This window comes from Acomys minous (genome assembly GCF_964271855.1).
Source record: "Acomys minous genome assembly, chromosome: 2".
NCBI classification, from domain to species: Eukaryota; Metazoa; Chordata; class Mammalia; order Rodentia; family Muridae; genus Acomys; species Acomys minous.
In genome coordinates, this window is record NC_140484.1 from 49,463,153 (window position 1) to 49,488,342 (window position 25,190).

Here is a 25,190-nt window from a genome sequence, read left to right on the forward strand (position 1 = left end):
AACACATATGTACATCTATGAAACCTATTGGGATCATTTAATGCTAATCATATGTACACGCGTATATGGCTGAACACTTGGGATTTGGATAACCTAATGAGCACTACTAACTGATTAGGTTACAAAGTAAGGAAATAAATTACATGCTCCTGCCGCCAAGTACTGTTTTTTTTTTTTTAAAGTAGGCTCAACAGAAAACAAACTCATATTTGTGGTGAAGGCAAGATTTCTTTTTCTTTCTTTCTTTCTTTCTTTCTTTCTTTCTTTCTTTCTCTTTCTCTTTCTATCCTTTTGGTTTTTTGAGACAAAGTTTCTCTGTGTTAGTCTTGGTTGTCCTGCACTTACTTTGTAGACCAGGCTGGCCTCGAACTCACAGAGATCTGCCTGCCTCTGCCTCCCGAGTGCTGGGATTAAAGGCATGTGCCACCATGCCTGGCTTCATTTTTTTTATTTTGGATTTTTTGTTTTTCTTCTTGTTTTTGGCCATACTGTAGTTTTGTTTTGTTATATTTTTTGATTTTCAATTTTTGGCAATTTAAAAAATTACATTTCTTTTTACATATACACTTATATTATTACACATAAATAAAACTTACATATAGCAAGAAAAATCACAAAACAATCAGGAATTATATAAATTTTACATTCATAGTGATTTTGCCACTTGTATTTGGCAAACTTGGAGAAAACATCTTTCCTGTCTTGGTGAGTCTACAATTCTGACTGAAAATAAATATTGATCCTATCTCATCTCTATCAATTTAAAACATTTATCTAGACCTAAAAACATCTTAACCCCTAAACAACTGAGCTTAATTGTAAGACTAAGCTATCTGGTCCTCAACACCATCAGAGACTAGAGAAGGAACAAAACTTAATTACCTGAGTGCACCAGAAGTGCAGGTTAGCAGCTTCCAAAATGAAAAAATGACAGAGACAGTTTACTGCCTGAACAGTCACCCAAAACTCTCTATAATGTTGGAGCATCATCTTCAGCCTTTTGGTCCTACATATCTGATTTTCAAAGGATTTTAACAAGATTTTTATTTCATGCGTATGAGCGCTTTGTCTGCATTGTGTCTTTGTACTATGTGCATGGAATTGATGGAAGACAGAAGACAGCATCAGATCCCTGGGAACTGGTGTTAGGCAGTTCTGAGACACCATGTAGGTGTGGGAATCAAATCTAGGTCCCCTCAAAGAACAACCAGAGCTCTTAAACACGAGCTACCTTTCTAGCCACCGTTCAGGAAGGGTTCTGGTTTCGGTTTGGTTTTGAGAGAGAAAGTTGGGTGGGTTCGGAGATGAGTAGGATCTGGAAATAATTAGAGGAGGGAAAAATGACCAAATTATACGATATGAAATTTTAATTAAAAGAAAGCAGGCTCATAGAGGATAGTGGTAGGATTACTTTCGATTGAACAAAGGTATAAAACATATCCAACAGGTATCATCAAGACAAAGTAATGCTATGTCAGCATATATATTTTGTTACAAATATCATACATGTGTCAAAGCAAAAACACAACTATTTTCTTGAAGGGGATAGAAGACGAAAGACACACAAGACCCAAATATGAGTGACAAGAGCTCAGGACCATAGATCTTAATCCAGATCTCATGTTCCTATCTGGTAACAGTTTCCTGGAGTTTTATAGTAATAGAAAAAAAGAAAATAATAATACCCTTTTCACCAGACAGGCAGGTCAGAGAAAGATGGGGAAAATCTGAGCTATCAGCCTCAGGTGCCATCTGATGACAAGGTGGAGAATGGCACCTTAAGTGATTTGCAATAACTTCCAGATTATTTTCATTGACTCTGTTAAGCAAATTCAAAATTAAGCAAAAATACTTCAAATAAATAAAAAAATGAAAATACTTCACTGTAATCCCTGGTACATTTTACATTCTACAGAAGGTTTTATGCCATGGAACAGATAAACTCTGGTTACCTTTCAACAAGTTTGCAAACCATTTTCCAGAGCTGGCTATGGGGTATGGTGTACAAAGTTCCACAGAAAGCAAATGTTTAACAGACTAGGTTACAGAAAAAAAAAATACCTGCAGATAAATTTTCAGTGCTTTGTAGAACAAAGTTCCCTACCTAATGCCAACAACACTACAGATTGCAGTTCTAGGATTCTGGTGTGAAGGAAGGGCACATTAAACAGGTCAAGATTAGCCCTACATAGTGTGCTTTGTTTATAGGTTAATCCGTACCTAGGTATAGGCATTTCTGCTTCCTATTGGAGACACTCATTCAGCCCCCATGGCCTTCCAGAATCTTCTGAATCTAGCTGGAAGCATGGGGAGATTCCAGATCCTTCAAATAGCTTTCATTATAGTCTGCAATATCTTTGTGCTACCTCACTCAGTGTTGGAGAACTTCACTGCAGCCACCCCTGGTCATCGCTGCTGGGTCCACATCCTTGACAACGACACTGTCTCTGACAATGACAGTAGGATCCTGAGCCAAGATGACCTCCTGAGGATCTCCATCCCACTGGACTCCAACCTGAGGCCAGAGAAGTGCCGTCGCTTCGTTCAACCACAGTGGCATCTCCTATATTTTAATGACACTTCCTCCAGTGTGACAGAGCCAGACACAGAGCCCTGTATGGATGGCTGGGTGTATGACCAAAGCACTTTTCTCTCCACCACTGTGACTGAGGTAAGTGGGTTCAACGATACCAACCCCTCAGTGAATTGATTACAGCAGTTCAGCGATAGCACAAATAGTACATGTTTTGAGCTTAGTCATTTCCTTATTAAATACAAGAGCCATATTCAATGATTCTAATGACTTCAAGGGAAAGCAAAGAATTACATTCTTGTCCTTTCCTTTAAGGTATGGCCTCAGATTAAAGGAAATTTAACAACAGGACCACATAGTAAAATAATAACAGTAGATTTCACCCCAGGGTCTACCTCCTTTCAAGCATGTCTTTCTAAGTCTCTTTACAATATCAGGTTTGACTTTCTTCTTCTGAAGCAATCTTCAAATCCAACCAGAAATGTTTTATTTTCCTATAACAGTTCTTTTACTGCTGCGCCAATGGTCATATTGTCTCTCGAGTTGGTTTTGTAGTACAAGAGGATAAGTGCTGGGTAAGGCCATTGATGTCTTTACCAGCAGTCTACACAGCAAAAGCCAACAAGGAGAAAGTTTCTAGTTTGTTTTGACAGTGTTTTTTTCTGTCCTGAGTAAAAGACTGTGTGGTGTCTTAAGCAGTAGAGCTTAACATTTAGTTATGGTAGGTAACGGAGAGCAATGGTAACAACCTGTGTTGTTTTGAAGACCTGTGATGCTTCCTTGGCAAAAATAACTCACACAAAGTTATTAAATATGACTGTCATGAACATTTCTGTCTAACACCCAAGTCTTCTGGGATCAACAGTGTAGTGAATATAAACATGTTTTTGTTTTGATCCCAAGTGTGGGATATGTAATGGATGCAAACGTGTTTTTGCTTTGATCCCAAGTGTGGGATGGGGAACAGACTTGTGAGAGAACAGGTGATGTTTATCCACTTAGAAACCAAACCACTTCTTCACTTCTTGGTGGGGCTTGGTTTTTGTAAGCTGAAACATATCCTAGTACAGACTCTGAGAGGACACACACACACACACACACACACACACACACACACACACACACACACACACACACACGGAGGCTGGAGCTTTTTGCATCTTGGTATTATTTGGCTGTTCATTGCTCCACTTCGAGAGGTTCCTAGAGAGAACTGCTACAGAGAACACTTTGGGATTCTAGATTCTGGCTGCTGTTCCAGGTTCCAGCTGGTTCCAACATTGGTGGAATTGCTGGTCTGTTGAAATCCTGCTGACTATGCCAGGGGAATTACTCCCAGGAACTTAATTCAACAAGGTCTACTTCTCCTGTTCCCATAAATCTCCTTTCTCTCTTAATTAGGGTAGGTGGGTTGGAAGGGAGGTATAAGCATTTAAAGATCCTGAACTAAAGTAGGTTTGGAAAAGGGAAAGCCTACACATCAGTGTTTGCCCAACTATTTAAAATTCCTTTTTTTAAATTATAGTTTGATTTACTTACCAAGAAAGTGGGTCAGAGGCGAGGACTTCCTACTGAGATTTTAGGCGAGAGTAGCATGGAAGAGTGGGGAAATAGTAGGACCCACAGGGTTCTGGAAACCTACAAGAAGAACTTTATGACAGGCAGATCTGGGTCCTGGGGTCCTCAAACTAAGGCACCAGCAAAGGAGAATATAGGCAGTAAACTTCGAACCCCTACCAAGACCTAGCCGACAAACAGGATATTCTCCACTGTTGAGTGGAGAGTGAGATCTGACTCTCACACGAACTCTGGTGCCCCTTTTCTGACCATGTCCCCTGGATGGGGAGGCCTGGCGGCACTCAGAGGAAGGATAGCAGGTTACCAAGAAGAGACTCGATATTCTAAGAGCATATACAGGGGGAGGAGGGCTCCCTCAATCACAGACATAGGGGAGGGGGAAAGGGGGGAAGTGGGAGGGGAAAAGGGGGGAAGTGGGAGGGAGGGAAGAATGGGAGGAAATAGGGGAAGGGCTAACAATCAAGATGTAATGTGAATAAATTAATAAAAAAAAAGAAAAAAATTATAGTTTGAAGTTAGGTTACTCAACAGTGAATTTCCATGAGACTTTATATAAATCCTTCATGGAGGTGCTGGATAAGAAATTGATTGGAGTGACAAAAGCGAAGAAGGTGTCTTAATTAGAGTTTTATTGCTTTGGCGAGACACCGAATCCCTGAGTCTAATCTCTGATAACTTGTTTCCTCCCTGGCCAAGACTATTTAACAACCTGCATCCAAAAAACTGTGCACTCACTTTTTGGGAATGGTGCATCATATTCTTAAAATGTCTTCCTGCTGATAAGAGGTGATGTTTCTTTTGAGGCCCTAAAAAAAAAAAAAAAAAAAAAAAAAAAGGAAATTGGTCAGTCCAGTCTTAAGAAGGCTGGCTGTAACATTTGGTGTCCAGTCTCTGAGTACTGTGAAAATATAGACTTAAATGAAGTCCTGACAGAACAGTCTATGATACTGGATGATCTAGCTAGCCATTTTAAATTGTTTTCTACGTATATATTTGAGATAAGAGCTACTGGGGTAGCCTGTGATTAAATCAAGCAGGATGCTGAAAAAACTCAGCATACTTGAGGGTCAGGGCCCCTTCAGCTTCATCTGTGTCTGGTCCTTTAGTTCTGTAAACATATAAACTGTCACAGAAAAATATACATTTTTCATTAACATATGTATGGAATGTGCAGTGTGCATAGTTTAGCTGAAAATGATACTTTGCTCTTTGATGAGGTAAAAAGCATCTGTCTCTCTTTACAGGCCAGTCTGGACAGTATAATCAAACTGTAATACAAATTTTCGGCTATGCTATGTGAATGGCATAATAAGTCCTCAGGACACTGTAGCCAACAAGATTTATTAGCTATACATAGCTGAAGTCCTGGCTGAAGACATTTTTTCCCATTTTTATTATTATGTTTCTTTTTAAACATAAACTTTTATATTATTACACGTACAAACTACATACAGCAGGAAGAACCATGAGACAACCAAGAATCACATAAATGTTATATTCACAGTGATTTGGCTATCCATACTTGGCAAACTTGAAGTAAACATCTTTCCTATCTTGTTGAGTCTCACATTCTGAATGAAAATCAATATCTGTCGTATCTAATCTCTATTAACTTAAAACATCTATCTAGATCTAAAAACATCTTAAATGCTAAGCAACTAAGCTTAATTGTAAGAGGTCTTCAACTTCATCAGAGACTTGAGAAGGAACAAAATTTAATTACCTGAGTGAACCCAAAGTGCAAGTTAGCAGCTTCCAAAATGAAAAAAATGACAGAGACAGTTTACTGCCTGAACAGCCACCCAAAACCCTATAATGTTGGAGCATCATCTCCAGCCGTCTAGCCCAGTACATCTGACAGACACACCTGCAAGGCAGGAACTATTGAGGGCTGTGTAACCCGACTTGCCGTCGACTCTGCCTGCATCCAAGCTTGCCCATTCTTTGGCAGGATTCTGTCTGTGGCAGAAATTAGGACATTTTGCCCAGGGGCCAGTCTGCTACACTTGAAGCCATCTCTATAAAAAGGTTCTTTGATGCTCATCATCTTCTCTGAGGTAGGCTGGGTGTTGCCAGGAGTTAGGTTGTCTTGTTGTCAAATAACCTTTATAATAATAAGGACATTTTTAAATGACATATTCTGTAGGTCTCTGAGGCTTATGAAGACCTCGTTTAACTATTTTACCTTATGAATCTACAGAATCACATCTTTCTGTTAGACCTAGGATTTATATAATCTTGTGATAAAACTAGACTAGTATTTGACATGACCATGATTTGTTCAACTAACAATTAGCTTGTATTACTTAAATATCCTAAATAGCCTGCAGCACCACCTTCAAGTTTGGAAGCAAACCTTGTATTAAAATTGAGTTGGATGGGTACAATACCGCATATTAGAGTAGAAATATATGTACACACACACACACACACACACACACACACACTGTGTGAAGAATAATCTTAGATTTGAATTCTATACCACTGTATCACAATTACACTTGTGTTGTATCCATATACAAAATTCTATACCAGTGAAGTAAAAGCAACCTTATTTGTGAGTAACAATTAAGTCCTTGAGTAGAGGAGTAGATCAATAATCTACCTTTTGTTTTAATTTCCCACCTTATTTCTATATCGTCCTTTCTTTCTTTTCAGGTCCTACCTCCTTACCTATGAAAGAAAAATAAAGCAAAAGAGTGACACCCCCGAGTCCAACCTAGTTTTCTCTCTTTATAAGACCAATAATAACTTATAACCAACTTCCAATAAAAATAAGCATCTGTAGCCCAAGAGCAAACAGAAACCTACCCAACCCCCCTTAGAGGAACTGGGACACCATTCTCTTAAGGTTTCTTCAGGCTGATTTAGGGAGAATAATATCTTTGAAGGGGCCCAAATAAAATTGGGGAAGATGGCTAAGAAGTCAGGGATAGCATTTGTAGTCCCTTTTTAAATGTTGAGATATTCCTGGCTTAATAGGAGTCCTGTGTGGGACAGTCTGAAATACTGTGCCAATTGGGACCAGAAGCTTTCTACGATGCTGTCCTGGAAGCTGTCCTGTTCTGATGGGTGACAGCAACTGAGGCTCCTGGGGCTGGAACATGAAGGATACAGGATGTCAGCGTCCAGCATACTGCGAGGAATGAGTCTTATCCGGGCTGATCCAGCATCAGTGTCCGGTTCTGAAAACATATAATTTCTCACAAGTGTTATAAAGTTCTAAAATTATAATTGTATGAGGTATATAGGATGCACCAAACAATTCAGGCTTGTTATCTGCTCTTTGTATGAGTAGAAGACTTCTGCAAATATTCACTCATGTCATACACAGAATGGCATCTAATAATAAGTCACAGGGACTCTGTGACCAACAAGAAGCCTTGTCTATGCCTAGACATTCATGTCTCAGACAGTCTCAGAGCTATTCCCATGTAATGTGATTAGCAATATAAGTTACCTGCTTGTTCTGCAGTTTGAATTCTTTACATCCTGATTGTAGCTCCCTCCCTCATGACCTCCCGATCCCACTCCTCTCATCCCCTTTCCCTCCCTCCCCTAGTCATTAAAAAGGGGAGCCCTCCTCCTCTAACATCTGACCTCAGCCTATCCGGTGTCATCTGTACTACCTGTAACCTCTTCCTCTGTGGCCTGGCAAGGCTACCCTGCCAGAGGGGAAATGTTCAACATTAGGAGGCCCTAGTCCATGTTAAAAGTGGTCCGTACTCCTCCTATTGTAGAACCTGCAGGAAGACTGTGCAGCCTACCTACCACATCTGAGCAGGTCTAGGTCCACATCCTACATAGACCTTGATTGGTACATCAGTCTATGTATTGTAATGTGGTTATCCTGAATTAAGTGGCTTACATCTGATTATGAGTGAGTATATGCCCTGTGTGTCTTTCTGCGTCTGAATTACCTCACTCAGGATGATTGTCTCTACCTCCATCCATTTGCCTGAAACTGTCAAGATTTCCTTGTTTTTGATAGCTGAATAGGATTCCATTTTGTAAATGAACCATAGTTTCTTTATCCATTCTTCAATGGAGGGACATCTAGGTTGTTTCCAGATTCTGTCTATTAGGAATAAGGCTGCTATGAGCATAGTTGAGCAAATGTCCTTGCTGTGTGGTGGACCCTCTTTAGGTGTATGCCCAGGAGTGGTAAGGCTGGGTCTTGAGGTAGACTTATCCCCAATTTCCTGAGATAGTGCCAGATTGATTTCCAAAGTGGTTGTACAAGTTTTCAGTCTCAGCAATGGAGGACTGTTCCCCTTTCTCCGCATGCTTACCAACTTGGATTTAAGGCTTATTCTCTGCTCTTTATATGAGCAGAAGTTTGCCATTCTGGTAGATGCACGATGGAATCTCAGAGCCATTTTGATTTGCATTTCCCTCATGACTAGGGATGTTGAGCATTTCTTTAAGTGTTTCTCAGGCATTCAGTATTCTCCGTACCCCATTTTTCAATATGGATATTTGGCTTGGTGGTATTTAATTTCTTGAGCTCTTTGTATGTTTTGGATATTAGCCCTTTTTCAGATTTCGGATTGGTGAAGATCTTCTACCAGTCTGTAGGCTGTCATTTTGTTCTGTTGACTATTTCCTTTGCCATACAGAAACTTACCAGTTTCATGAGGTCCCATTTATCAATTGTTGATCTTAGGGCCTGAGCTGTTGTTGTTCTGCTCAGGAAGTTGTCTCCTATGCCAATGAGTTCAAGGTTCTTCCCCACTTTTTCTTCTAACAGATTTAGGGTATCTGGTTTTAAGTTGAGGTGTTTAGTCCAATTGGACTTTAGTTTGAGCACAGTGATAAATATGGGTCTATTTGCATTTTTCTACATGTAGCTGTACAGTTAGATCAGGACCATTTGTTGAAGATGCTATCTTTTTTCCATTGTATGGATTTAGCTTCTTTGTCTAAAATCAAATGTCCATAGGTGGGTTGGTTTATTTTTGGGTCTTCTATTCAATTCCACTGGTCAACCAGCCTGTTTTCATGCCAATACCATGCTGTTTTCATTACTGTTGCTCACCAGTACAGCTTGAGATCCAGGATGGAGATTCCTCCAGAAGATCTTTTATTGTACAGGATTGTTTTAGCTATTCTGGGTTTTTGTTTTTCCATATGAAGCTGAGAGTTGATCTTTCAAGGTCTATAAAGAACTGTCTTGGAGTTTTGATGGGAATTGCATTGAATCTATGAATTGCCTTTGCTAAGATGGACATTTTTACTATGTTGATTCTCCTGATCCATGAACATGGGAGATCTTTCCATCTTCTAATAGCTTCTTCTATTTCTTTTTTTAGAGACTTGAAGTTTTTTTTTTTTTTTTACATATAAGTCTTTCACTTTCTTGGTTAGAGTTACACAAAGATACTTTATATTATTTGTGGCTATTGTGAAAAGTGTGGTTTCTCTACTTTTTTCTCAGACTGTCTGTCATTTGTATACAGCAAGGCTACTGATATTTTGAGTTAATTTTCTTATCCAGCCACTTTGTTGAAGGTGCTTATCAGCTGCAAAAATTCCTTGGTAGAATTTTTAGGGTTACTTATGTATACTATCATGTCATCCACAAATAGTGATAGTTTGACTTCTCCCTTTCCCCTGGATATCCTTTAGTCGTCTTATTGCTCTAGCAGGAACTTCAAGTCCTATGATGAAGAGATATGGAGAGAGTGGACAGCCTTGTCTTGTCCCTGATTTCAGTGGAATTAATTTTATTTTCTCTCCATTTAATTTGATGTTGGCTATAGGCTTGCTGTATATTGCCTTTAGTATGTTGAGGTATATACCTTGTATTCCTGCTCTCTCCAAGACTTTAAACATGAATGAGTTTGGGATTTTGTCAAATGCTTTTTCAGCATCTAAGGAGATGATCATGCTGGGGTTTTCTTCTTTCAGTTTACTTATATGATGGGTTACATTGATATACTGAACCACTCCTGCATGCATGGGCTGAAGCTTACTTGGTCATGGTGAATGACATTTTTGATGTGCTCTTGGATTCAGCTTGTGAGTGTTTTATTGAGTATTTTTGCATTGATGTTCATAAGAGAAATTGGTCTGAAATTCTTTATCTTTGTAGAGTTTTGTTATGGTTTAGGTAACTGTGGCCTAATAGAATGAGTTTGGTAATGTTCCTGTTGTTTCTTTTTTGTGGAATAGTTTAAAGAAAATTGGTATTAGCTCATCTTTAAAGGTCTGGTAGAATTCTGTGCTGAATCCATCAGGCCCTGGGCTTTTTTTGGTTGGGAAACTTTTGATGACTGCCTATTTAATGTTTTTAATTGATTCGATTTTGGTAGATGGTATCTCTCAAGAAAATTGTCCATTTTGTTCAGGTTTTCAAATTTTGTAGCATATGGGCTTTTGAAGTAGGACCTAATGACTCTTTCAATTTCCTCACTGTCTGTCACTATGTCTCTCTTTTTTATTTTTTATTTTGTTGATTTGATTACTCTTCCTTTGCCTTTTAGTTAGTTTGGCTGAGGGTTTGTCTATCTTACTGATTTTCTCAAAAATTGATTTTTCAATTGATTATTTGAATTGTTCTCTTTGCTTTCATTTTATTGATTTCATCACTGAGTTTGATGATTTCCTGCTGTCTATTCCTCTTGGTGAGTCGGCTTGTTTTTGTTCTAGAGCTTTCAGGTGTGTTGTTAAATTGGCAATATGGGATCTCTCTGGTTTCTTTATAAAGGCACTTAATGGTATGAATTTTCCTCTTAGCACTGCTTTCATTGTGTCCCATAAGTTTGGGTATGTTGTGCCTTTGGATTCAATGAATTCTAGAAAGTTTTTATTTCTTTTTTTTTTTAAGGTAAGAAAGAATGATTTATATTTGCACTTTTTCCAAGATATATATTATTTTATTAATTTGTTCTTGTTACATCTCAATGGTTATCCCATCCCTTGTATCCTCCCATTCTTCCCTCCCTCCCATTTTCCCCTTATTCCCCTCCCCTATGAATGTTCCTGAGGGGGATTTCCTCCCCCTGTATATGCTCATATGGTATCAAGTCTCTTCTTGGTAACCTGCTGTCCTTCCTCTGAGTGCCACCAGGTCTCCCCCTCCAGGGGATATGGTCAAATATGAGGCACCAGAGTACGTGAGAAAGTCATATCCAACTCTCCACTCTACTGTGGAGAATGTTCTGACCATTGGCTAGATCTGGGTAGGGGTTTAAAGTTTACTGCCTGTATTGTCCTTGGCTGGTGCCTTAGTTTGAGCGGGACCCCTGGGCCCAAATCTGCCTATCATAATGTTCTACTTGTAGGTTTCTAGGACCCTCTGGATTCTTCTACTTTGTCATTCTCCCATGCTTGTCTCATATAGAGTCCCAATAGGATGTCCTCCCCACTGTCCCAGTTTCCTGGTACTTGAAGGCTTTCATGGGACATGCCCCTTGGGCTAATATGCAGATATAAGTGAGTATATACCATTTGAGTCTTTCTGCTTCTGGGTTAACTCACTCATTATGATCATTTCTAGGACAATACAGGCAGTAAACATTAAACCCCTACCCAGATCTAGCCAATGGACAGAACATTCTCCACAGTTGAGTGGGGTATGACTTTCACACATACTCTGGTGCCTCATATTTGACCATGTCCCCTGGATGGGGAGAACTGGTGGCACTCAGAGGAAAGATAACAGGTTACCAAGAAGAGACTTGATACCCTATGAGCATATACAGGGGGAGGAAATCCCCCTCAGGAACAGTCATAGGGTAGGGGAATAAGGGGAAAATGGGAGGGAGGGAAGAATGGGAGGATACAAGGGATGGGATAACCATTGAGATGTAACAAGAAAAATTAATAACAAATTAAAAAAATAACGCCCCCCAAAAGAAATTCTCAATAAAATACTCACAGACCACAAACCAAATCCAAGAACACATCAAATATATTATCCACCTTCATCAAGTAGGCTTCATCCCAGTTATGCAGGGATGGTTCAACATATGAAAATCTATCAATGCAATCCACCATATAAACAAGCTAATAGAAAAAAAATCACATGATCATCTCAATAGACGCAAAAAAGCATTGACAAAATACAACACCCAGTCATGATAAAAGTCTTGGAGAGATCAGGGATAGAAGGCCCATACCTAAATATAATAAAGGCTATATACAGCAAGCCAATAGCTAACATCAAATTAAATGGAGAGAAACTCAAAGCAATTCCACTAAAACCAGGGACAAGACAAGGATGCCCACTCTCTCTGTATGTCTTCAATATAGTACTTGATGTTCTACTTAAAGCAATAAAACCAATAAAAAGATAAACAGAATACACACCAGAAAGGAAGAAGTATGACTATCAGTATTTGCAGACAATATAATACTATATAACAATGACCCTCAAAATTCCACCACAGAACTCCTACAGCTAATAAATACCTTGAGCAAAATGGCTGAATACAAGATTAATATAAAAAAAAAATAGCCTTCCTGTATACAAATGACAAACAGGCTGCGAAAGAAATTAAGTAAACCACACCTTTACAATAGCCAAAAATAATGCATAGTATCTTTGGTTAACTCTTACTATGCAAGCCAAAGACCTATATGAGAAGAATTTCAAGTCTCTGATGAAAGAAAATGAAGAAGATATCAAAAGATGGAAAGATCTCCCATGCTCCTGGAAAGGTAGGAATAACATGTAAAAATGGCTATCTTAAAAAGAATCTACAGATTCAATGTGATCCCTATCAAAATACCAACAGAATTGTTTACAGACCTTGAGTGAACAATTCTAAACTTCATATGGAAGAACAGAAAACCCAGAATAGTGAAAACAACCCTGTGGTTCTCTGCTCCCACCAAGCTCCAGCAGATCTTGCTTGGGCAGAGCTGCCTTGTGGCCCAGGGCATGCTGTAACAAGAACCAGCCATACCGGACGAACAGAGGTGGGCATCTTAAGTCTTTTAGACTGCCTGACTATAATAAATGGTAGTGGCAATTCTCCTAGAGGGAGTGCAGGCCTTTACCTGAATTCCTATGCTCTTGGGCAGAGAGCATCCCAGTTCTCACATCTCTCTGCAGAAAGCCCAATCCAACCCTTCACCTCTACCCCCATATCTCTCAAGCAGGGAGGGAAGCCAGGGCTTGGAAAGTGCAAAAAGCAGCAGCCAGAATCAAGAGCTGAAAAGAGGCAGATGAAAACACCAGTAACGAACCTGTACTGTGCATTCTAAGCCTTGTGCATTCAGTGTAGAGAGGGAGTTAAAGCTAAGCCAAAATATAAAAAGGGAGCAAAAAGCAGGGGGAGAAGAAAAGGCAGGGGACCTGAAGGCACAGAAAAGTTGGACCAGAAGGGCCAAAAATGACCCCTACTTGGCAATCTGGGGTTTTTTAAGCCATGGAAGTTGTAAAGAGGAGGTCTCAGGATATGGCTTATGTTTATAGTAAATATCCTGAGGGCCTTATCTCAGAAAGGGGAACAGCCCTTGGCAATCTGGAAGTGGCTTTGAAAAAAAGTTTTTTTAATCAAAGCAGAACTAGGTCTGTGATACCTCTCACCAGATGGAAATTAGGGGTCTGCTTGGATTAAAGGGAGTTTCCCTCCTTTTTCCTAGAGTGTTAGACCAGCTTCCTGGAGGGCATGGACTTCAACCTCACCCAGCAATTCCATACATAATTCTATACAATAAAAGAACTTCTGAAGGTATCTTCATCCCAGACTTCAAGCTATACTACAGAGCAATAGTGATAAAAAATCTGCATGATACTGGCATTGAAATGGACTAGTTGATCAATGGAATCGAAGACCTAAAAATAAGCCCTCACACATATGGACAGTTGATTTTTGACAAAAGCATTAAAACCATACAATGGAAAAAAAGACAGCATCTTCAACAAATGGTGCTGGTCTAACTGGATGTCTATATGTAGAAAAATGTGACTAGACCCACATTATCACTCTTCACAAACTTAAACCCAAGTGAATAAAAAAACCTCAACATAAAACCAGATACAATAAATCCATTGGAAGAGAAAGTAGGGAAGGGCCATGCTCTCATTGGCGCAGGAGACAAATTTCTGAACAGAATACCAACAGCTCGAGCTTTAAGATCAACAATAATAAACGAGACCTCTTCAAACAGAAAAGCTTCCGTGAGGCCAAGGATACTATCAGTAGAACAAAACAACTGTCTATAGATTGGGAAGTGATCTTTACCAATCCTACATCTGACAAGGGCTAATATCCAAAATATATAAAGAACTCAAAACATTAAACACCAACAAACAAAATAACCCAGTTAAAAAATGGGACACAAAGCTAAACAGAGAAGTCTCAGTCAAGGAATCATAAATGGCCTTGAAACACTTAAATGTCCTTAGTCATCAGGGAAATACAAATCAAAATGACTCTGGGAGTCCATCTTACACCCATCAGAATGCCTAAGATAAAAGACTCAAGTTATAGCATATGCTGGCAATAATGTGGAGAAAGGGGAACAGTCCCCCATTGATGGTGGGAGTGCAAACTTGTACAACCACTTTGGAAATCAATCTGGCACTTTCTCAGAAAATTGGGAATCAATTTTCTACCTCAAGAGCCAGATATACCACTCTACCACACAACAAGGAGACTTGCTCAACTATGTTCATAGCAGCCGTATTGGTAATACTCAGAGTCTGAAAACAGCCAAGAGTCACTCAGCTGAAGAATGGATAAAGAAACCGTGGTACATTTATACAATGCAATACTACTCAGCTATTAAAAACAAGGAAGTCATGAAATTTGTAGGCAAATGAATGGAACTAGAAAAGATCATTCTAAGTAAGGTAGTACAGACTCAGAAAGATACACCTGTATCTACTTATCAGTGGATTTTAGCCACTTAGTGTAGGATAAACATATTACAATGCAGAGACCTAAAGAAGCCAAGTAACAGAGTGTATCCAAGGGAGGATGCTTAAATCTCACTCAGAAAGGGAAATAAACTAGACAGAGGTAGTGGTTGAGGAGAGGGTACAAAGTAGGAGAACACAGAGAGATATGAGGGGGCAAGATCAGACCTGAGGTCTGTAGAGAAAGAGAAACTGTGGGCAGGGGCACATCTGTGACAAGCTGGAGACCCCAGTTTGGGTAGGCTCCCAGGGGGGATGTGATGGGGACTATAGCAGAGACTCCTAGTAGCAGGGGTCATAGAGACTGAAGAGGGCACCTTCTAACTAGACAAGTCTCCTAGTAGAGGGAGAGGAACACCAAACCACCCACAAACACTTTGACTCAAAACTCACCCTGGCTACAAGATGTGCAGGGATGGAGATAGAGCAGATATATCAGAGATGGAGGGAAGGTCCAACCAATGCCTGGCCCAACCCAAGCCCCACCCTATGGGAGAGAACCAGCCCCTGACACTATTAAGGATACTCTGTTATACCTTTATACAGGCATCAAGCAAAGTTATCCTCTGAGAAAGTACATCCAGAAACACCTTGAAACATATGCTGAGACTCTCGGACAAACATTGGGTGATGTATAGGGAGTCTTGTTAAAAATTAGGAGAAAAAGCAAGTGTGGGTCCGTGTGGTGGGTGCGTCGTGTCCATGGGTTCGAAAGATGAGGTCCTCAATACATTCTGAAGAAGATTATTGTGTTCCAGAATGACAAAGAAATGTTAACACCCTAAAGCAGCCTGATTGGGAGGAAACGCTTAGTTAGCACAATGTATTAGAAATACCCAAGCCAGGATCATCCAAGATGGCGTCGATCACACACTGTGTCAGTTCCACAGAACAGCGGTGACTGCGCAGTCACCAAAGGACCATACTGAGAGCTCCAAAACACAGTGCTGGCGTTTCCCAGAAAGAAGGAAATCCTGTCATGTGGATCATCCATGGCCTCCCACTGCAGGACCATGAGACCATGCTCCAGTGAGTTCCCAGGGACCCCGGGCCGCTGCCGTTGCCTCTGCTGCTGCCACTGCGTTTCAGGTTGCAGCCCGGCTCGGTGCAGGCCAATGTTTGAGAAGAGTTGAGACCAAGCGAGGACTGCACTGCCCACACCATAGGCCTCACAGACCTCCTCTCATGGTCCGGTGCCATGCTTAGTGCCGAGAGCTGGATCGCGCAGAAGTGTTTACTGGGGCAGCACTGAGCTAGCGGCCCATGGTGGATGGAGCATGCGATGGAACCAGGGACTTGGGAAGGGTGAATTAACAGAGCCACAAGTTCCCCCAGGGTAAGAAGCTGAGCTGGGCCAACACCTCATGAGACTGAGAAGCTTCTGTAAGGCAGGAGGCACTGTCAAGAGAACAAAGCGACAGCCTACAGACTGGGAAAAGATCTTCACCAACCCTACATCTGACAAAGGTCTAATATCCAAAATATATAAAGAACTCAAGAAATTAAACACCACCAAACCAAATAACCCAATAGAGAAATGGGGCTCGGAACTGAACAGAGAATTCTCAATAGAGGAATATCAAATGGCTGAGAAACACTTAAAGAAATGCTCAACCTCCTTAGTCATCAGGGAAATGCAAATCAAAACAACTCTGAGATTTCATCTTATACCCATCAGAATCGCTAAGATCAATCAATCAATCAATCAATAAATAAATAAATAAAAATTCAAGTGACACCACATGCTGGTGAGGATGTGGGGAGAGAGGAACACTCCTTCATTGCTGGTGGGAATGCAAACTAGTACAACCACTTTGGAAATCTATCTGGTGCTATCTCAGAAAAATGGGAATAGGGCTTCCTCAAGACCCAGCTATTCCACTCCTTGGAATATACCCAGAAGATGCTCCAGCACACAACAAAAACATTTGCTCAACCATGTTCATAGCAGCCTTATTCATAATAGCCAGATCATGGAAACTGCCGACGTATCCCTCAGTAGAAGAATGGATAAAGAGACTGGTACATTTACACTATGGAATACTATTCAGCTATTATAAACAAGGAATTTCCGAAATTTGTGGACAAATGGATTGAACTAGAAATGATCATAATGAGTTAACCCAGAAGCAGAAAGACTCAAATGGTATATACTCACTTATATCTGCATACTAGCCCAAGGGGTATGTTCCATGAAAGTCTTCCCTTACCAGGAAAGTGGGATAGAGGGGAGGACATCCTATTGGGACTCTAGATGAGAGAAGCATGGGAGAATGGCAAAGTAGAAGGATCCAGAGGGTCCTAGAAACCTACAAGAAGAACATTATGATAGGCAGATTTGGGCCCAGGAGTCTCGCTCAAACTACGGCTCCAGCCAAGGACAATACAGGCAGTAAACTTCAAACCGCTACCCAGATCTAACCAATGGACAGGACAGTTGAGTGGAGAGTGGAGTCTGACTTTCACATGTATTCTGGTGCCTCATATTTGACCACATCCCCTGGATGGGGAGACCTGGTGGCACTCAGAGGAAGGATAGCAGGATACCATGAAGAGACTTGATACCCTATGAACATATAAAGGGGGAGGAGGTCGCCCTCAGTCACAGTCATAGGGGAGGGGAGTAAGGGGAAAATGGGAGAGAGGGAGGGAGGAATGGGAGGATACAGGGGACAGGATAACCATTGAGATGTAATGTGAATAAATTACTAAAATAAAATTTAAAAAAAAGAAACATATTTAAAGAAGTAAATATTGCCTATCAATCTAGTTTAATAAAGTGCCCATGAGTTGGGACAAGTCAGCATTATTAAAAACTGAAATATATAGAACTTTACACATTTAACAGTTGTAGCCAGGAAAGTAGGTACCTGACAGAATGCCTCTTCAGCACTTGTGAGGCTCAAGATTCAGAACTGAGCACTGTGCCAAAAAGACACCTCCCAGTAGTTATTCTTTTATAGACAAAAATGTGAGTAATTCCTACTACACTAGGCCCATTCATGGGCTCTACGTTTTAGTGTCAGTATTGCATAAGTATTCAAGAAAATAAAACAAAAAGAGTGATCAGGGTCTATGTGGGTTTTACTCTAAGAGGAGTCATAGAGGAAGTTGTGCATAGATATATAGAATCCAGTAAAAAAATAGTTAATGACATTGAATCATATATAGCCACATATGAGACCTTCTTGGCATAGGTTAAAAGTCACTAAAATAACATACAAAATTATTGAAAGACTCCTATAAACATGTTTGTTTAAGCTGAGATTGAATGGTAGAAGTCAGGTAATGATGAAAAGGAAGGCTGGAGAGGAAGATGAGGGTTGATACAATGGAAATGGAAGTTCATGTGGAAGAATTTTTAACAAATTACACTGACAGACTGCCATGTTGATTTTCTTCTCTTCCAGTGGGACCTGGTGTGTGAATATCAGAAACTGGCTTCGGTGGCTAAATTAGTATTCTTCACTGGTTTTTTGGCAGGAAATTTTGTGGGTGGCTACTTATCAGACAGGTGAGTATCTATTCTTTACACCTCTCTCTACATTTTAGTATTTTCAACAGCTAGGAGTCATGTGTCTTAGTTGAGTGTCTATTGCTGTGTAGAGACACCATGGCCATGGCAGCTCTCATGAAGGGAAGCATTTAAATTGGGGCTGGGTTACAGTTCAAAGGTTTAGTTCGTTATCATCATGGCGGGAAGCATGGTAGCATGCAGGCAGACATGGTGCTGAAGAGATCACTGAGATTTCTCTACATGGATCCACAGACAGCAGCAAGAGAGATTCACTAGGCTTGGCTTGAGCTTTGAAATCCTCAAAGTCAACTACCCAGTGACACATTTCCTCCAATGAGGCAACTCCTGCTCCAACAAAGGCAAATACCATAATGCTACTCCCTATAAGCATATGAGGGTCATTCTTATTCAAACCAACACATTCTACTCCCTGTTCATGACAGGCATGTTGTCTTATCATAATACAAAAGGTATTTAATCCAACTTAGAAAGGCACTATATCATAGTATCAGAACTGTTTAAAGGCCCCAAATCCAAAGTCTATTTTAAGACTCACTCAGTCTCTTAACTGTAAGCCCCTACAAAATCAAAATGAAATAGCAGACCATATACTTTCAACATATACTGTCACAGCACATATGTTACCATTATAAAATGGAGAAAAGGAAGCATAGAGTGGTAAACATTGGACCAAAGCAGGACCAAAAGCCAGCTGGGAAAACTCACAACTCTGGATCTCCATGTCTGTTGTCAAAGGGATCTTCAGATCTCCGAATCCTTTCAGCTTTGTTGACTGTAACACACTTCCTCTTCTTGGGCTGGTTCCTTCTGTTAGCAGATTGCTTTGACAAGTGGCCTACAATTCTGACTTCTCTAACATCTTGGGGTGTCTAAGGCAATCCAGGCTTCTTCTTCTTCTTCTTCTTCTTCTTCTTCTTCTTCTTCTTCTTCTTCTTCTTCTTCTTCTTCTTCCTCACAGTTTCACACAATGGCCACTCTAGGCCTCCATGAAGGGACATCTCTACCATACGTCTGGGCACAGTACCTTTCTTACTGGTGGAGGTAGATTCATAACCTCTTTCTTCTATCCTTTTTTATTTTGAAAGCAGTTTAGTTATACATTCGTTTAAGAAAACATCATCAATCAATTTTAAGAGGCATGTTAAAGGTGAATCAATCACAGTTCTTTTTTTGGCATATACATTTATATATAAATAAAATAAACTACATACAATAAGAAGAACCACTAAACAATGTTACATTCATGGTGTTTTGGCTAATTGTGTTTGGCAATCTTGCAGAAAACATCTTTTCTAATTTGGTGAGTCCAAAATTCTGAATGTAAATCAATATCTATCATAGCTCATTTCTATAAACTTAAAACATCTTTCTATACCCACAAATGCCTTATCCACTAAACAACTAAGCTTAATTAAAAAGACTAAAATATTTGGTCTTCAACCTCTGCAGAGTCTTGAGAAAGAATAAAACTTAATTACCTGAGTAATCTGGAAATGCAGGTTGGCAGCTTCCAAAATGAAAAAATGATAGAGACAGTTTGTTGCTTGAACAGTCACCTGAAACTCTCTATAATGTTGGAGCATCATTTTTAACCTTCTGGCCCAATATAACCAATAGACATATTTGTGAGGCAGGAACTATTGAGGACTTGCTTACTCTGTCTTGGCAGAGTTTGGCAGTTAACTCTGCCTATATCCAAGCTTGCCCACTTTTAGGCAGAAATGGGGGCATTTTGCCCAGTGGCTTGTTTGCTGAATTTGAAGCTGTCTATCTAAGGAGGTTGTTTGATGCTCATCATCTTCTTTGATGTAGGCTGGGTGTTGCCAGGAGTTAACCTGTCTTGTCAAAGAATGTTTAAAATATTAAAAGCATATTTAAGTGCCATATTCTGTAGTCTCTGAGGCTTTTGAAAATCTTATCTAACTATTTACATTATCTATCTTTAGGATCACATCTATCTGTTAAACCTAGGATGTATATTCTTGTAATAAAAACAGACTAGTAATCTCTATGGCCATGAGATCAACTAACAATTAGCTTGTATTACTTAATTATCCTAAATACCCTGCAATAACACTTTCAAAGTATTGGAAGTAAACTTTGTGTCATAATTGAGTTTCATGGGTTCAATACCTCATATTAGAGTATATATATATACTGTAAAGAATAATCTTAAATTTGAATTCTCTATCAATGTATCAAAATTAAACTTATTTTGCAGCAATATACAAAATTCTATACCAATCAATTAAAAAAACAACCTTATTTGTGAGTAACAATTAAGGCTTTAGTTGAGGAGTAGATGCAATAATCTACTTTTTATCCTATCATCTCTCTATATTTCTATATCCCCCTTCTTCTTTCTTTTCAACCCCTATCTCCATACCTATGAAAGAAAGAGAAAGGAAAAGAGACACATTTCTGAGTCCAATCTTGTTTTCTTTCAGAATAAGACCAATAATATAACCAATTCCCAATGAAAATAAGCATCTGTAGCCCAAGAGAGCAAACAAAAACCTATCCACCCCCCGCTTAGGGAAATGGGCATCATTCTGAGTCCATGTCAGAAGTAGTCCCTACTCCTCCTATTGTGGGGCCACAAGGGGACAACATCTGAGCAGAAGGTGAAGGTCCACATCAAACATGGTCCTTGGTTGGCGTATCAGTCTCTGTATTATAATGTGGTTATCCTGTATTAAGTGACTAATATCTGCTTTACTTTTCTTTTCTTTCTTTCTTTCTTTTTTAAAACAGGGTTTCTCTGTGTCACACTGGCTGTCCTGGACTCTCTTTGTAGACCAGGCTGGCCTCGAACTCACAGAGATCCTCCTGCAAGAGTATATACCATGTGTGACTTTCTGGGTCTGTGTTACCTTACTCAGGATGATTGTTTCTAATTCCATCCATCTGCCTGCAAATTTCAAGTTTTCCTTGTTTTTGATTGTGAACAGTATCCCATTGTGTAAATGTACCACAGTTTCTTTATCCATTCTCTGGTTGAGGGACACCTAGGTTGTTTCCAGATTCTGCCTATTATGAATAAGGCTTCTATGAACATAGTTGAGCAGATGTCCTTGTTGAATAGTGGAGGTCTTTAGGGTTTATGCCAAGGAGTCATGTGGCTGGGTCTTGAGGTACAATTGTTACGAATTTCCCAAGATAGCACCATATTGACTTCCAAAGTTGTTGTACAAGTTTGCACTCCTTTCACCAATGGAAGAGTGCTCTTCTTTCTCTGTATCCTTGCCAACATGTGCTGCCACTTGACTTGTTCTCTGCTCTTTGTATGAGCATAAGTTAGCCATTCAGATAGGTGTAAGACGGAATCTCAGAGTTGTTTTTATTTACATTTCCCCGATGAATGGGATGTTGAGTCTTTCTTTGTTTGTCGGCCATTCAATATTCCTTTGTGGAGAATTTTCTGTTTAGGTCTGTACTTCATTTTTAAATTAGGATATTTGTCTTGGTGGTGTATAATTTCTTGAGTTCTTTGTATATTTTGGAAATTAGACCTTTGTTGGATGTAAGCTTGGTGAAGATCTTTTACCTGTCTGTAGGCTGTCATTTTGGTCTGTTGACTGTTTCCTTTGCCTTGCAGAAGCTTTTCAGTTTCATGGGGTTCCATTTATTGTTTGATCTTAGAGCCTGAGCTGTTGGTATTCTGTTCAGGAAGTTGTCTCCCATGCTAATGAGTTCAATGCTATTCCCCATTTTTTCTTCTAATAGATTTGGAGTGTCCAGTTTAAGTAGAGGTCTTTATTCCACTTGGATTTTAGTTTTGTGCATTGTAGTGGATACAAACATGTTTTTGTTTGGATGCCAAGTGTGGGATAGGTATTAGATGTAAACATGCTTTTGTTTTGATCCAAGTATGGTATGTGAGCAGGCTTGTGAGAGAACAAGTGATGTTTATCCACTTAGAAGTCAAGCCATTTCTTGGGGTGAGGGCTTGGTTTTTGCCAGATGACACGCATCCTAGCATGGACTCTGAGAGGAGATACATATCTGAACAACAGGAGGCTGGAGTTTTTTGGGTCTTGGTACTTTTCGGCTGTTCATCACTCCACTTCAAGATGCTTCTAGAGAGACTGCTCCAGCAAAGGCTTCCGGGCTCCAGGTTCCAGCTGCTGTTCCAGGTTCCAGCGACAGCTTTGGTGGAATTGCTGGTCTGCTGAAGTCTTGCCGACTCGCCAAGGGAATCGCTCCCAGGAATTAAATTTAAAAAGACCTAGTTCTCCTGTTCCCATAAATCTTTCTCTCCTATTTAGGGTAGATCGTTTGGAAGGGAGGTATAAGTATTTAAAGAACCCTAAATAAAATAGGTTTGGAAAAGGTGAAGCCTACAGGGCACAGTGATAAATGTGGGTTTATTTGCATTTTCTACTTGTAGCCATAGTGTTAGACCAGCACCATTTGTTGAAGATGCTATCCTTTTTCCATTGTATGTATTTGGCTTTTTCGTCGAAATAAAATGACCATAGGTGTTTGGGTTTATTTCTATATCTTCTATTTGGTTCCATTGACCAATCAGCCTACTTCCAAGCCAGTGCCATGCTGTTTGCTGGTTTTATTACTGTTGTTCTATAATACAGCTTGAGATCCAGGATGGAGATTCCTCCAGAAGATCTGTTATTATATAGGACTGTTTTAGCTATTCTGGATTTTTTTTCCTTCTGAAGCTGAGAATTGACCCTCCAGGTCTGTAAAGAATTGTGTTGTAATTTTGATGGGAATTGCATTTTGTATCTTAAAATTGCTTTTTGTAAGATGGTCATTTTTTACTATGTTGATTCTCCTGATTCATGAACATGGGAGATCTTTCTATCTTTTGATATCTTTTTCTATTTATTTCTTTAGAGACTTGACTTTTTTTCATATAAATTTTCACTTGCTTCATTAGAGTTACACCAAGATACTTTATATTATTTGTGGCTATTCTGAAGGATGTAGTTTCCCTAGTTTCTTTCTCAGCCCATTTGTCATTTCTGTACAGCAGGACTACTGATTTTTTTTAGTTGATTTTGTATCCAGCCATTTTGATGAAGGTGTTTATCAGTGGCAAAAGTTCTTGGTAGAATTTTTAGAGTCATGTATGTGTACTACCATGTCATCTACAAATAGTGATAGGTTGGCTTCATCCTTTCTTATTTGTATCCCCTTGATCTCCTTAAGTTATCTTATTTGCTCTAGTTAGGACTTCAAGTACTATATTGATGTAAAGTCAAGTGTAATTCTGATAGGTTTGCCTTTATATGTGACTGGCCTTTTCTCTTACAGTTTTTTTATATTCTTTCTTTCTTCTGTACATTTAGTGGTTTGATTGTTATGTGGTGGGAGAATTTTCCTTTCTGGTAGAATCTATTTGGAGTTTTGTAGGCTTCTTGTATATATTTATGGGCATATCTTTCTTTAAGCTAAGGAAGTTTCTTCATTGATTTTGTTGACAATATTTTCTGGGCCTTGTGGTTGGGAGTCTTCTTTTTCTTCCATCCCTTCTTTTTCTTTGTAGGTTTGGTCTTTTCATAATGTCCCAGATTTCTTGGACATTCTGTTTCAGGAGCTTTTTAGATTTAACATTTTTTGACTTCTGTATCCATTTCTTCAATCATATTTTCTATCCTTGATATTCTTTCTTCCATCTCTTGAATTCTGTTGGTGATGCTGCTGTCTGTAGATCCTGTCCTCTTCTCTGGGTTTTCCACTTCCGGGATTATCTCAATTATGTTTTCTTTATAGCTTCTAGCTCCATTTTTAGTTCTGGAAAACTTTTATTTATTTCCTTATCCAGTTTGATGGTAGTTTCCCATCTTTCACTAATTTATTTAAGCAATTTGTTCAATTCTTCCCTCTGTTTATGTGTTCCTTTTATAGTTTGAGGGATTTATTTTCCTCCTTTAAGGCCTCTATTATTTTCATAGCCTCAGATTTGAAGTCTTTCTCTTGTGATAGTATCTCCATGGCTTTGTTGTGGTGGTGGTGGGACCACTGATTTCTGGTGGTATCAGATGGACATGGGGAGTGTTGCCTGTGTTCTTACACTGACCTCTTCCCATTGTGATGTCTCTGGTTGAAGCTTGTATCTGGTGGCTGGTTGGACACCCAGAGCTTTCTGTGGCTTTTCTGGGTGACCCAAGGTCAGATCTTCTTGTGTTCCAAACTGTTGTGTCTTCTCAGTGCTAGAACCCAGAGACACTGGTGTTATTGTGAGCCAAGGTTTGTTCTAGGATGTGCCCTAGGATTTCAGAAACTGCCCACCAGCCAGGCACATGTGTCTGCACCCAGGTACCAGGTGGCTGTTTTGCCATTTGGAGCTTTCTGTGGGTTTTCTAGGTGACCTGAGGTCAGATCCACTTGTGTTCCAGATTGTGGTATCTGCTCCAGACTAGGACACACAGATGCTGGTTTTTTTTTTGAAAACCATTGCCTGTTCTATGCCCTGGGATTTCAGATGCTGCTCTCTGGCCAGTTGTGTGGCACTAGCCTTCAGAAGCTGTGTGCCTGTCTCTGTGGTTTTGCTGGGTGGCTGGAGGCCAGATCCAACCATGCTTATCTGGGTGGTATCTTTCCCTGAGGTCATCACACCATTATTCCGTTTAGGTTCAGACTTTTCTTTGAACTCTTCCCTGGTACTACTTTCCTCCCTGAATTCTGTATTTCTATTGGTCAGT

The 25,190-nt window shown here is 39.7% G+C and overlaps 1 protein-coding gene across 2 annotated transcripts in view; it reads left to right on the forward strand.

The window, feature by feature from the left end:
- Nucleotides 1-2,075: 2,075 nt before the first annotated feature.
- The window catches only part of LOC311585612 (solute carrier family 22 member 19-like), a 55,058-nt gene continuing 31,943 nt past the window's right edge, over nucleotides 2,076-25,190 (forward strand). For both annotated transcript variants that reach the window (XM_084761021.1, XM_084761022.1), the window contains exons 1-2: nucleotides 2,076-2,671; nucleotides 18,395-18,498. In XM_084761021.1, coding sequence (XP_084617147.1) covers nucleotides 2,270-2,671; nucleotides 18,395-18,498 — 506 coding nt within the window. In that variant the 5' untranslated portion in view covers nucleotides 2,076-2,269. The remainder of the gene's footprint in view (nucleotides 2,672-18,394; nucleotides 18,499-25,190) is intronic.